Source organism: Protopterus annectens, chromosome 10.part0 (genome assembly GCF_019279795.1).
Source record: "Protopterus annectens isolate FY-2018-M chromosome 10.part0, PAN1.0, whole genome shotgun sequence".
Classification (NCBI taxonomy): domain Eukaryota; kingdom Metazoa; phylum Chordata; order Ceratodontiformes; family Protopteridae; genus Protopterus; species Protopterus annectens.
The window spans coordinates 7273291-7288250 of record NC_056744.1 but is presented as its reverse complement, the minus strand read 5'-3'; the positions used below and the strand labels follow the sequence as shown (position 1 = coordinate 7288250).

The 14960-nt window shown below is 40.9% G+C and overlaps 1 protein-coding gene across 1 annotated transcript in view; it reads right to left on the bottom strand.

Moving 5' to 3' along the window:
- The window catches only part of UTP18 (UTP18 small subunit processome component), a 972748-nt gene that overhangs the window by 829838 nt on the left and 127950 nt on the right, over positions 1–14960 (bottom strand). Inside the window, exon 2 of the mRNA XM_044084934.1 lies at positions 9695–9774. Coding sequence (XP_043940869.1) covers positions 9695–9774 — 80 coding nt within the window. The remainder of the gene's footprint in view (positions 1–9694; positions 9775–14960) is intronic.

The window sequence follows — 14960 nt, the reverse complement described above, 5'->3', positions numbered from 1 at the left end:
AGTGTGACAGCGGTGACGTCTGCGATGGGAGTGACGGATGCGTTTAAGTTGGAGGTGGGATTACATCAAGGATCAGCTCTGAGCCCTTTCTTATTTGCAATGGTGATGGACAGGTTGACAGACGAGATCAGACAGGAGTCCCCGTGGACTATGATGTTTGCAGATGACATTGTGATCTGTAGTGAGAGTGAGGAACAGGTGGAGTAGACCCTGGAGAGGTGGAGATATGCTCTAGACAGAAGAGGAATGAAGGTCAGCAGGACTAAGACAGTATATATGTGTGAATGAGAGGGAGGACAAAGGAATGGTGAGGATGCAGGGAGTAGAGGTGGCAAAGGTGGATGAGTTTAAGTACTTGGGATCAACAGTTCAGAGTAATAGTGAGTGTGGAAGAGAGTACAGGCAGGATGGAGTGGGTGGTGAAGAGTGTCAGGAGTGATTTGTGACAGACGAGTACCAGTAAGAGTGAAAGGGAAGGTCTACAAGAGGGTAGTGAGACCAGAGGTCAGAGCTTGACATGGCAGAGTTGAAGATATTAAGATTTGCACTAGGTGTGACGAGGATGGACAGGATTAGGAATAAGTATATTAGAGGGTCAGCCCAGGTTGTAAGGTTTGGAAACAAGGTTTGGAGACAAAGCCAGAGAGACAAGATTACGTTGGTTTGGACAGGCGCTGAGGAGGGATGCACAGTATATTGGGAAAAGATGCTAAGGATGAAGCTGCCAGGTAACAGGAAAAGAGGAAGGCCTAAGACACGGTTTATGGATGCGGTGAGAGAGGACATGCAGGTGGTTGGTGTGACACAGAAAGATGCAGAGGACAGGAAGAAATGGAAACAGTTGATCTGCTGTGATGATCCCTAACGGAAGCAGCTGAAAGAAGAAGATACTCTTATAAAAAGAGCGATTACATTGGTTCGGTAGCATGTTGATGACCTATACTTGTTTCCAACCATACATATATGAAGGTGAATCTAAAATTCCACTTAATTCTGATAGTAGAGCCTCACTGGAGGACTGCAATACATAAGTAATGCAGGAAGTATTTTGGGCAAGACTTGAGTAAATTACTGGTGAAAAATGTACAGTCCCAAAAAACAAATAACCAAAAGGACTGGTGCAATCTTGAAGCAGAACTCAGGAATGATAAGGGAAAGGCTTTCAGGACAGAATATGCCCTCCAAGCAGAAAACTGCCAATGGATTGGGGTATTACACAATAATAGTTATACTAACAATTAAGGAGCAATTGCAACTGAGGGATTCAAAATTTAAAGTGCAACAAGCTGAAGAGGATAGAAAGGGTGGCAAATGAACTGATTCAGGTCAACATACCTAGAGTGATTAGAGCACTGACAGCCAGACACTGGCAACAGAAGGTTGACAGAAGTGTCACACAAGAATTAGGGATGATGGTAACAAAATGTTTGTAGAGGAGCCAGGGGAGATATCTACTACATTGAACTATTAAGAAACACTATCTGCTAGACAAGAAAATGCAGAACAGTTGACTAATAAAGAACAGAGGTGTTTGGACAATCTGTTGCTTCCTAGTATGGACAAACACAATGCTAAAAGGCTGCTGAGGTATTGCACAAAATTACAGACACAATGGGATGGCAGAAGGTGGGTAAAATCCCAGACTTGGTCCCCACATCACAGTTCAGAAGTGTATACTAGGCTAATGACCAATGGAGCCTTTATAAATCTAGCCATGCAACCCAAATGTATCCTATGAGCTATTGCACCTTAGGAGTTATTTTTAGGCATGTATGTTAGCTATAGTATGCTTTAACGGTTGCCTCTGTCCATCAGAGGCACAGGTGTCAGACCAGGGTGAAGTTCCTATTTCCCATCCACTGGTCCAAGTTGAATAGAGTTACGGAAGGGCTCAGCTTCACATGGATGGGAAGCACATTCCTGAGAAAGGGGATTCTCTGAGATAACACTTTTCTGTCCAGCATACCCTATTTACGTTGCAAGCAAAGCTTAAATCCCTAGGACTAGTTGTTCTGGTGCTGCTCATTTTGCAGATATGCAAAAGTTCCATCATAGTGGGATGCAAAAATGCTTTGTATGTCAGAAGTAAATTCCCTCTCAGCAATCTGTAGGAAACAACAGTAAAGAGATGCAGCTTTGAGGTGATCTGCATAGGACATTTGGTTTACACCCTGTATTCATTTTGTAAGGAGCCTCTGTTGTCATTCCAGTTGTTGTATGTGCCTGGTCAGGTACATAAAAAACAGGACTTTGCACTCTATGATTGGTCTGATGAGGGCTGACTACAGTGGCACAATAACTTATTTGGACCTAAATGCTATGCCCTTACTTAGAAGCTGGGTGACAGAATAATTTTCTAAATATCTTAGACACGTGTTGGTTGAAAGGCAGGTTAAGGTTAATATCTACACGAGTCCCTAAATCCCCAGCTACAATGTCTACTTTTAGGGGTGTTATGCCAATGAGGTAGTTTCCCTGGGTGGCAGACTACCCAAAAGGTACTATTATGCATTTCTTGGCATTGAGTTTTATGCCTTTGCTTTGACACTGGTCATTTGTCTGTGTTAGACCTTCCTGTAAGAAGGTCAGCATTTTGGGGAGTTTCTATGATTGCTTCTAGCTTGCAATCATCTGCAAATCTGGTAAACCACAGAACCTTGATATTGGCCTTGATTTTCAAAAAACAGATGCCAAAGAGGAGCAGACTCAACACAGAGCCCGGAGTACTCCATTGGTGACCGCCCCCACTATGGAGGTGGTCTCTCAAATCCTAACTTCTTTGGTCATGTCCTTGAGCCACCTGACTATTCAGCAAGTTACATAGAGGTTTATAACTAATTTTGTGAGTCTGTTTGCAATGCACAAGTGGGGGTATTGTATCAAATGCCTTAAATAGGTCAAGGTAGGTAGTATGCACCATTCTGGCCTCATCCCTTGCCTTAGTGACATTCTCAAAGAAGTCCACCAGGTTATGCATGTATATCCTGCCTTTGACAAAACAAAACTAGATTACGTCCATTGTCTGAAAGTTTCCTATGTCACTGTTAATCATTTCCATGACAATTTTTCCCATGGCTTTGTATATGAGACTAGTCAGTCTAATGGGTCTATAATTCCCAGAATATGTTGATGGTCCACCCTTGTGAAAAAGGATGACCTTTACAGTCTTCCATTTACAGGGCAAGCAGCCTGTGTGGAGGCTAAGGTTGAACAGTGACTCCAGTGGCCCTGATAGATCATATTCTGGGCTATTAACAAGGCATCATGATATTATGTGAGCCCACTGAAGTTGTATTCTTTGCCTTGAAGAGCACATCTAAGACTTGCTCAATAGTGATAGCTGGAGGTGGTCTGTTAGATGGTATTTTTTTTTGGGGGGGGGTTGTAAAGGTGGAGGTGAATTGTATTCCAGTAACGTGGCTCCATTTACCAACAGTTTGGCACGTTGTTGTGTGCAGTCTTTGAGTTTTTTTGTATTTAAAGAAGGCCTTATGGTTGTGTATGGAATGGGACGCTATTCATACCTCAAAATTTGCTTTGTTGGACTTGGTCTTCTTAGTTGTCTATTCAGTTTGATTAGAGAGTATTGGTTGTCTATTCAGTTTAAGAGAATTTTGGTTGTCTATTCAGTTTAATTAGAGAGTTTTTATCTTTATCTTTTTTGGTGTTAAGACTTCTTAATATTAGCTTTTTTTTGTTCTACAACCTATTTAAATTTTGGATTCCACCAGGGTGGTTTGTTTTTTGAGTTAGTTTTGGGTTCACTTGATAGGCAAAGTAGCCGCTATGCAATCACGGACATGAGTGTACACAACTTATGTGAATTCTTCTGCATATGCTGCTGAGTTGTGTGGGTTTGGAGAGCCCTGAAATTTTGACAAGTTATCGCTTAATAAAAGGTATTCTGCCTTTTAGTTGTTTCTGTTACAGGCTTTGCTGGTGTTACAGAATTACTATTTTGAAGAGGACTGCTTTGTGGTTTGATCTTACTAGAGAGGATATGACACTTGGGGGAGGGGGGGGTTCTCTTACATTTGTGAGTCCCAGGTCCAATACATTTGCATCTCTAGTAGACACGTGCACTAATTACCACCAATCCAGGGTGTTTGTGTTTACAAAGTCTAGGAATCTCTGTACCTGCAAAGCTGGAGTCATGAAGGATTCCCAATTTATAGAAGGATAATTAAACTTCTCCAATGAGTATGGCATTTGGTTGAATAGTAAGCATCTCCAATAGGTCCAGGTATGAGCTATGTGTTTCATAGGATATGAAGAGTGACCTACAGCTTGCTAGGATATGGTATGGGACCTTGTCTATGATAATCTGGATGTGGAAGAATGCCAGTGCATCACCCTGTTTAACCAACCTAGAGGTATGCTTGTTATTAATGTAGATTGAGCACCCTCCACCTTAAGTCCTTGTCTGTGTAGTTGCTGGAATAAATATGTGGAAGGCACTGAAGTCTTGCAATGCCAGGATACTCTCTACTGCTTTAAATCATGGCTCGATAACTGTGCAGATGTCCAGATTCTCCAAGGTGAGGAGAGCTTGGAGGGAGTGCAGTTTCTTGTTTGGACTCCTGGCATTGAGTAGTAAACATCTTTAGATTTCCTCAGACTGGTTTTGCAATTTTCGAAGGTTTATCAATTTGGCACTGCCTGAAAATGGTCTATGGGGAAGGACGGTGTTTTAGCCAATATTCAAAACCCTATGGGACAGGTGCTGACCATTCTTGGCAAAGGCAACAGAAAATGGGAATAATTGTCATGCCTAAGAAAGGTAGGGATTGCAAACGAGTTGAGTCCTACCATATAATCACAATTCTGAATCACTACTATAAAGCAGGGGTTTTCAACTGGTGTGCCACAAGCTTTTATAAAAAGATAGTTAGCCTTTTAAAACTTAAGGATTACTTTGGTCACCTGCTGTTGCTGCCACATAAAATGTCCTTCCACCATCCACCAAAAGCCACTTTGCCTCCCTTTTATTTTGAATTAAGTAACTACAAGAATTATCATGGAGGTGAGGCACTGTGCACAGATGCTCTGACTAGCCTGAATACATATGGGCAGACGTTATGGCAGTGCAACATAAGACAATAACATTCCGCAAAATTGTTCTAAGTTCAGTGGAGGTTTTCAGTTTTGACACATTTTAGTATTTGTTCCACTGCTCCAATTTTCCCTTTGATATTTTTTATTTGTGCTTGGACTCATCAAATTTGAGACAGAGTCAACACAAAGTCAGGGACAAAAAACAGGTCTTCCAAAATTAAGAGACTAGGATTTTAGCAAATAGATCATACAAGCTTATTGCTACAATCACAAGTCATAAATGGTGTTAGCTTCTAGAGCGTCTAACTGCACTATGCTGAATGGACCCATAGCAAGGTACATCTACAAAAATGGACTGTCCCATTGCTCTTCAGAACAAACCAATAACACAGTGAAACTAGAAAAAATGCACAATGTCATGGGCAGCAGTGGTACTGGTCCATTTTCTAGCTACACTGTGCTAATGGTCTGAGCAGTAGACTAACAGGACAGTCAAATGAGAAAAATGGACCAATAGCAGAGGCAGCTGTGCTACTGGTCCATTCAGCACAGCTTAGCTAAAAACATCAAAAGCCAGCACAAACTATTCATGACTTTCAGGATTCTAGGAACAAGCTTGTATAAGCTAAATGATACAGTCCTACAGTTTTTTGATTACGGAAGATGTCTTATTTTTGTCTCCACCTTCATGTTGGGGAAGGGAAGGTGCTTTTCTATTTGGTCATCTGCTACATTTTTAAAGGCCTACGCTATGACTTTAGATTCAGTGGTTGAGAAGTATGGACAAGGAAATGGGGGAAAAAAACAATGAATCTAATGCATACCACCTGACAGACATTCCAGAGTCAAGAGGCTAAACTCTTAGCTTCTCAGGGAACCAGCATTGGACATAATCAGGATCTGATTCACAATGGTAGACGAGTGGCTGGAAACCCTGGAAGATTTTTTAAATCAATCAAAATTATACCTAATTTTTTTCTGTCAGGTTGGCAAAAAAATAGAATATATTTTTTGGTGCGCCACAAGATTTTTGTAATTAATTAGTTTATGTGTCCAATGAGATGAAAAGGGTTGAAAATCACTGCTATAAAAAGTGTTCTTGTCTATACTGGCAACTAGGCTCACAATTCTAGTTTGGGAGCTGATAGGCAAGGACCAGTGTGTGGCTTTGTTAAGAAGAGACAAATAAAGAATACATTAAGAATGACTATGGTTAAAGAGGATGTTTATAATTCAAGGAGGAGAGTCATGTTGGTCTCCTTAGAATAGATGCATCTATTTTTGGTCCTTGATAGAACAGTGTTCCCAGCTCTGGGGGACCAGACAAGGTCTGCTATCTCCGGCCTTACTTACATTTTATTTGGTGCCTTTGCTGGGTAGGTAGAGTAGCAGGGTGGACTAAAGCCAAACATAGATTTGTGTGCTGAAGATATTGTCATTTACACTGCAAATCCTTAGTACTGACTTGCATAAGGTCTTTAACCTGTCAGACAAATTTGGCAGTTTTTCTATGCATTGTTTATTGTTTTCTAAGAAAGTGCAACTGGACCCACAGACTGCCCATTTTCATCAGAGGCCCACTGAGAAAAGCTACAGGTTACATCACAAAAACTTTCTACAAATATTACACATTACAAAATTATTACAAGAGACATACTACAGTACAAACTCATACTGATAAAATACCTTCAACATTATACAGTAACAAAACATTTGGTTTACAATTAGCATGCAACAGCAGAAAAAAAAATTTATATGACGGTTAATCTGAAGTAATGGAGTTGGATAGGAGATATTAAGAAGGATGCCTATCTATCCTTCCATAATGAAAACTCATGATGGACAGCAGACTAAAAGTAGACATCAGAAATGTGGTAGAACTGGAGAGGAGAAGGGCATATGAGAAAGGAAAAGGGAAAGTACAGTAGGGGGGTTTACTTTGGGATGGAGCAGGGGCAGAGTCGGGAGTTAAAAAAGAAAGTCTTTTTGAGCAAGTATGAAAGTTAAACTTTGTTCTGAAGGCCAAAGATAAGGGTTCCATATTTTGGCTATGCAGCAGAAGTAGACGGTTTGCTCTATGCACAGAGAGCAGTCACTTGTCTTCATACTGGAGAGATCTGCTTAGGTGATAGCTATGGAAAGGGATTTTAGGGCTGGACAGGCTGATGGCTTACATAGAATTTTATGTATTACAAGTAATTGTACATAGGTTAGGTGATTAGAAAGTAGAAGTCAGTTTAGTGTTTAAATGATGAGCAGTGGTGTGTGAGGGAGGAGTCATTTGTTGCAAATGCCAGCAAGGGTGGTATAATGTAAACAAAAAACAATAAAAACTAAATCAAGAAGTATACATCTGAATAACAAAGCAAAAGTTAGAGCTCCAGTTGCCAGGGATATGGGAGGATAATCCAGTAAAACACTGTGCGGTCTGGCTGTCACCCTCATTGGAGGGGTCAATGAAGAAAACATACTATGTTGCTCTGGAGAAGTTACAAAGGAATTTTAATGCACTAGCATATTTTACCTCACATTTTATATCGGGAGGTGTCTTTCTAACAGATCCCGACACAAAAGTTCTCTGCCAAATAGAGTGACTGGATGGAAGATTTTTATCTTAGCAGGAACAAAGTCAGGGGTTAAATAGGAAAGATTACTACTGCCTAAAGAGTTTGGAAAGCAGGGAGGCTACTACTCCTTCATATATACTGGAAGGCGCTTCAGCTAGTGTTTTGAGAGAACTACACGAGGACCGACTACTTCCACAAATGGAAAAAGATGTTGAGGGATAGGTATGAATAGAGTCAAGATATGATTGAGATGATATCTGGAAAAGGGGCACACCAACTTAGTGTTCTGGTGTAATACAATGTTGACAGTGAAATTAGCAAATTATGGCAGAAAGAGGGATTGGAGGCAAGACATTCTGCCAACAGAAGGCAGGCTGTGAGACCATGAGTTACAAATGGCAGAAGCTGGGTACAGAGTTGAAATGCTGGCACTAAATGTGTGAGCGGGATAGACAACTACCATGGGAAGAAGTACCCACAAAGTTTATCCCAAGAAAAGCCATACTTCTCTATTACGAGTTTAGACCAGATCCAATCAGTAGGAACACAGTTAATCTTTCTTAATTAGATGCATTACAGGGATAAGGCAAGAAGTCATCACAAAGAGGAAAAATTTCAGCTTTGTTTGGATGTTAAGAAAAGAGAAGGAGACAGAGGTTTGGAAGATGAGGAAGGAGTGGTCTAGAATTTTGGGAAGAAGACACACCAGTCTAAATGTAGGAGGATATATGTTATGTCAAGTGAAGCAATATGTAATGGAAAGTTCAAGAATTTTGCCTAGAAGAGTTTTGCATAAATACTTTTACATTCCAAACAGGTTAAATAAAATGCTTCAGACGAAGGGGACAAAGGGTACTGGAAAGCACATTTTCTGGGAATATCCTCACTTAACAGTTTAAAGTAGACCTAGAAATGACAATAATTTTTACAAAACATGGGGGGATTTAACAGAGGAAATGCTTTTTCCCAAGTTTTTAAAGATAACAGAGAGGTTATTACCGGTAAGGTGGAACTGATTTGACCAATTCTCTTAATGGCTAAGAAGCCATATCAAGAAGATGAAAAACTGTTGGGAGTCATTCAATTTTTGATGTTCACTCTACTTGAGGCAATCAGGGAAGAAAGGATAGGAATGAGGGAGTAAACAAGCAATAAGAAATGGCAGGAATGAGGGAGCAAACAGGTAATAAAGGCAGGTGGCAAACGTTCACCATAAGAAAAGTTCTTGAAGAAAGAGGAGAAACATTACATAGGGAGGCAGATTCCTTCCTTTCCTTTTTCTTTTAGTTACTCTCCTCACTTAGAAACTAATTCACTGTGGGATATGTGTTTCCTCTGCTCCAGTCAAACTGTGTAGCTAGTTAATTTGAGATGTTAATGAATATACTCAGTTTATGTGAAATCAGTTTTATTTTTTCTTGATTGTAGTACTTTAGTTATCTATTATTCCATATGTACAATCAAGGAAGCAGAGTTACATGTAATAATGTCATGCTGTAATGGATGAGGTGCATACTCTCAATGTGAACATAGACTGGAGAAGGCCATTTCTGAGAGATCGTATGAACTGTAGTAAGGATACTAATATGTTAGGAGAGCCAATACTAAATATACAGTGTACTATATATGAGGAATACACAATAACTTGTAATTTACCATTTTTACATAATAAAAAGTGCTGACAAAACTATTGATCACACAATCACAGACATCTACAATCATAAATATACACCAGAAAATCATGAACATTTTCTAAGAAGGTCAGTTCATTAAATTATCTGTACCTTAAGGATTATAAACAATATGTACCTTAAGGATTATAATCTACTGACCCAAGTAAAGAAGCTTTATTTGTAGAAAACAAGCTGCTGTACTGACTCTTATTATGTTCACTAACCTATGATGAGGCAATGTGAAAAGAAGAGTAAATTATCTCACCCACTGTAAATAAAATGTTATTATCTGGAACTACTTTTTATTCTTATTAAAATGCAAACTTATTTGTGTTTGCCATCATATTTTCTTTTTACTGAATTACAAACCAATAAAAAATATTGGTACACAATACACACCAACTGTGCTTTTTCTGCCCTTCTTTTTTTTTGTATCTGTATCTGCCCAGGAAGGGGTTCCACCCATAGCTCGTTGAAATCTAGAAAAAGCAAATGATAGGTTATAAGTCTGTTTATGAGACATTTGAACAGATGTGGCACACAGTTTGCATCCATACCCTAACAATTTCAATGGATTCATATCTACGGGTGCCAAAATAAAACAAGAAGAAATGATGGCAGATGAGCAATTACCTTCCTACAGTGTGTACATTATTCAATGTACATAACCAGATGGCCACTGAAGTCTTCTACCTTGTGGAGGGTAGCTCAATGTATGTCTTCATATATGGTGCACAAAGACTAAGGTTCCAAGAACAATACTATGACAATATCTGTATTTCAGTACCTTTTACATCACAAGCTTTCAGGTGTCTTAGATGGTAATGACCACAAAGTCAACTACTAAGAATATGAAAATAAAGGTAAATTGTGATGCTGATACAATGAGTAAGAGCAATCCATAACCTCAGAATATACAGCCTACTAGTAAACTTTGAAAACAGAATACTATTTAGAATGGATTATTTACAAGTTTGATATTGCAAAGGTCAAATTACAAAACACTTTTTAATGCCATTATTCATTAATTAAAAGCTATGCACTCACCATAACTAGGCCTCTGTATTGTCCAATTACTTTCTTCCACAATGAATGGGTTATGGATCCAGTCCCCATATCTGACTCAGCCACATACTTCAAATTTTGGATCCACCTCTCGAGCTCCTTCTTCTACCCACATTACCTAGTACATCCGCAATACCTCAGACAGAGTTTGGTGCCATAAGATCCCCATACATTAGTTAAAGAAAGGGATAGCTCAAAGAATAGGGTTCAAAACCAGAACTATAAGTTCCAATAAGAAATCCAAAAAGTTCCTCCAGAAGATTATAGGAAGGGGATGGATTGGGGGTGGGAAGGAGTTGATGAACAGTAAAAATGGATGGGGGGGGTTGAGGAAGAATGAAAATGGACAACACAGACGTCCAGTTATGGTGAGTACATAACTGTTAAATCTGATGCTATCCTTTTCATTCTTCCTCCCCAGCTATGTGATTCTTGGGGGGCCCTCATGGAGGGATATTCCGGAAAACCTCTAAACCAAAGGCAGCTTTGCTTCTAGAAATTAGGTTCAATTTGTAATGAGTAACAATGGTATGAGCATTGGACCATGTGGCTGCTGCGCAAATATCATCAATTCAAGTTCCTGACCAAAAAGCAGATGAAGTGGCCAAGGATCTTGCTGAGTGGGCTTTAGGCGGACTTGGTAGAAAAATACCTTGTTGTGAATAAATCCAAGAAATGCAATCAATCAGTTATCCATTTAGCCAATGTAATTTACATACTGGACAACCCAGATGATTTTTTTGAGAAAGATACAAACAGCTGGTCTGATTTTCTGATTTCTTTATTTGTGTAGATAAAAACGTAATTGTCTGTATACATCCTGGAGATGTAGCAGGTACTCTCCTTTGCTTGAAAAATTAGGAAAAATCGGTACATGAATGGACTGGTTAATATTAGATTCAGAAGCCACTTTAGATTAAAAAAAAAAAGGGTCCATACAGCTACCCTGCCTTTATGGAAAATAACGTACCGAGTTTGTGATGAAAGAGACTGGAGTTCAGAAATTCTTTTTGCAGACGTAACAGCTACTAAGAAGGCTGTTCTCCATGACAGGAATTTTAAATAATTTCTTTACTGAAGCTTCAAAGGGTCTCGGAGTCAGACCTTGTAGAACCACAGTCAAGTCCCACGTTGGTGAAGAATCTTTTACTGGGGGTCTAAGGAGAAAGGTGCCTTTCAAGAAAGCTTTACATAAAAATGTTTTTGGCCGCTTCCAAGTTATCTCCTATAAGAAAATTTGACATGGCTGCCAACTGCAATTTAACCGAAGAAAAAATAGCTCCTTCTTTGAAGAGAGCATCCACAAAATCAAGAACATCAGAGATAGGGGCAGTAAAGGGGTCAACATTTCTTAATGCCCAAATGGAAAATCTTTTCCATTTGCTCTTGTAAACCTTCTTGGTGGAGTCTTTTTGCAAGGTTAATAGAATGGTACATAATCTGGAAGAAAGCCTGGGCTATCTGGCTATTAATGGAACTGAAGCAATCATGCGGTTAGACTGAGGGCTGAGATATTGAGATGACTAGTCCTTGAGGGATGTGAGAGGCGATCTGGAACTGGGTCCACTATCCAGGGAAGATAGTGAAGAGAAGACCCAAAGGAAGGGGAAGAACACCGGGCGAGGCCAGTAAGGAGCAATGAAGATGACTGAGCTCATTAACCAAATTGCTTTCTGTACGAATTTGGGGATCAACGGAAATGGCGGATACGTGTAAAGGAGACTGGATGGCCAAATGTGGACCACAGCACCTCTCAGTGACTCCCCCAGAGGAGGGATCAGGTCAAACTACCGCTGCACTTGTGGGGGACGTAAAGAGGTTGTAGTAAAGATGGCCCAAACAATGGAAAATTTTCTCTGACACTGAATGATTGAGAGACCACTCATGAGGCATGAGAATGGATCTGCTGAGTTTGTACCATAGCACATTGATTTTCCCCAGAACATGCATTGCAACTACAAAGCGGTTGGTGGAGCTCACCCATTGCCACACTCTCATAGCCTTCCAGCAGACAGGGTAAGATTGGGTTGCCCCTTGTTTGTTGATGTACCAGACTACAGACATATTGCAGGTCTGAACTGCAATAATCCCTACAGGAGGAGCATCTTGGAATGCCTGCAATGCTAATAGGACTGCTCTCATTTCCTGGACACTGATATGGGAATTAGTCACTGAGGGGACCACATTCCTTAGTCTGTTCTTCCCAAGTAATACCCCACCACCACAATTGGGAGGCATCCATAGTCACCTTGGCCATTTGAGGTGGTAAAATAAAGGGATGGCATAGGTAAATGTCTTTCAACTGGATCCACCAATGGATGTGGTGTTTGTAAATCAATGCAAGTTTGGCTGGAAAAGATGGGGATCGTCTACGAATAGACCACTGAACAGCTACAGTTCACTGAAGAACATGCGTATAGGAATGTGCTACAGGAAGTACAACTATTGCTGCTGCAATAGACCCCAACACTTAGAATTAATCTGGCTGGAGGAGACCGATGGGATAGAATCTGATGAACCTGAGAGCGGAGTATGTCTATGCATGAAATAGTTAGAGGGAATTTGTGTTGTTGTTGTGTTCAGATATGTGCCAGTAAACTCCAGGCTCTGTACTGGTGTCAGATTTGACCTAGTGTAATTGAGTGTTATTTCCAGTGAGTGATAAAATCAGGAGCAAACAGTCCCTTGATTGTTGAAGGAAATGCATAATGGGGTCGGTGAGGAGCCAGTCATCTAGGTATGGAAACATTGAATCTTTTTAGACTCAAGTGAGCTGCCACCACTGCCACACATTTGGTGAACACCCTGGGAGCTGTGGTGAGTCCAAAGGGCAGGGCTTTGAATTGGTAGTGACCGTCTCTCAGCCGAAAGTGTAAATATCTTTGGGAGCACCTGTTTATTTTGATGTGATAGTATGCATCCTGAAGATCTATGGAGCATATCCAATCATCCTTGCAAAGAAATAGCAAAATGGACTGGACCATGACCATTCGGAACTTTGATTTTTTTCATGTACTGGTTCAGTTTGCTTAGATCCAAAACTGGTGTCAGATCCCCTGTCTTCCTGCGCACTAACAAGAAACACAAGTAAGTTCTGAATGCTGTTTGGTCTGATGGGACCTCTGGATGACTCTTTTGTCCAACAGCATCTGAATTTCTTATGTTGCTGCCTTCCTCTGACTGGGTGGAAAGTAGACTGGGAGCTTGAAAAATGGTATGAAGTAACCTCTGGATATTAATTTTGGCACCCAGTTATTTGTTATAGCAGCCCAAACTGCCTCCAGAGGTGGGCAGTTGGGCAGCACTTCATGAGCACCGATACACCCAATCCAGAAGTGAATCACGAAAACCCTGATTTTGCAGACCTCTTCTGCTTCAAGAGCAGTATCTACTGTTAAAACTGCCTCCCCCGCCTCTGGAGTTGTCTCCGCACATATCTTGGAAAGGCCCCTGAGATTTGTGAAACCACATTTTCTTACCACCTCTCTGATTTCTAGTGAAAGTTTGTTGCAGGGAAGAAAACATGGATTCCTGTGTCACACAGGGCCTATCCTTTTTGTTCACTGTGGGAAAGCATTTCTTTCACAGATGCACCAAACAAAGATGTCCCATCAAAGGCAGCATTGATGAAAAACACTTTGAAAAGCTCAGACAGGTCGCATTGCCATAAGGAAACATGACTGGATATGGACTATGTCTGAAACGGACAACTGTGAGGTGCCTTCAACTGCGTGACAGCTCAACCTCATGGATGCATTGGAAATTGATAAAGGAGTGGCCAGCTGAGATGATGATCTTTTGAAATCCTCTTCAGACATGAACTCAGAGAGAGAATTTGACAGTTCTCTGGTCAAATCTGTCTGTAGTCTTTTAAAGCATGCCAGACAGTTAAGGGACCTCAAGGTGAATGTTGCTGAGGCAAAGACTCTCTTTCTGAATCTGTCCAGCACCCTAGACTCTCTGTCTGGCAAGTGGGAAGATAAGCCATGTTCTGCTAGCTATTTTGTAATGGCTGCTGCTGCCACCACCACTGCATCTATGGGGACTCCTTTAGGGGGGTGGGGTTAGGAATTTTTCAGATCGACGTGGTATTGGCTGAACGGAATCTGGTTCTTTTCATGCCTAGTGAGAGACTAGATCAGTAAGCTCATCTGGCGGGGGGGGGGGGGGTCACCAGAGATGTAGATGGGCCAGAACCAAAAACCTCCAAAATAGTGACTCCTCTGGAAAAAATCATCAGAAGACAAACCACCTTTTTGCTTAAGGATCCCTAATAAGTCTCCAAAGGAGATGTCATTGGGGGATTATCTGGGGGACCCCTTCTCCTTCCTCAAAATCAGTATCTTCAGTGAGAGATCCCAGTGGGGAATCTATGTGCCTCCTCTTGCACGTTGTCTTCCGATGGACCTCCTCGGGGGGGGGTGGTGTTCAGGGAAGGTGTCAGAAGAGAGAGGGAGTTCCTCTATGAGCACCAACTGGAAGCTAGGTGGAACTGGCTGTCCTTGTGGATCAGGTGTGATGGACTTGAGCTCAGAACTGAGGTGGGAATAATGGGAGGATCCGAAGGAAGAGGCATCAGATTTCTAAAAAAAAAAAAACT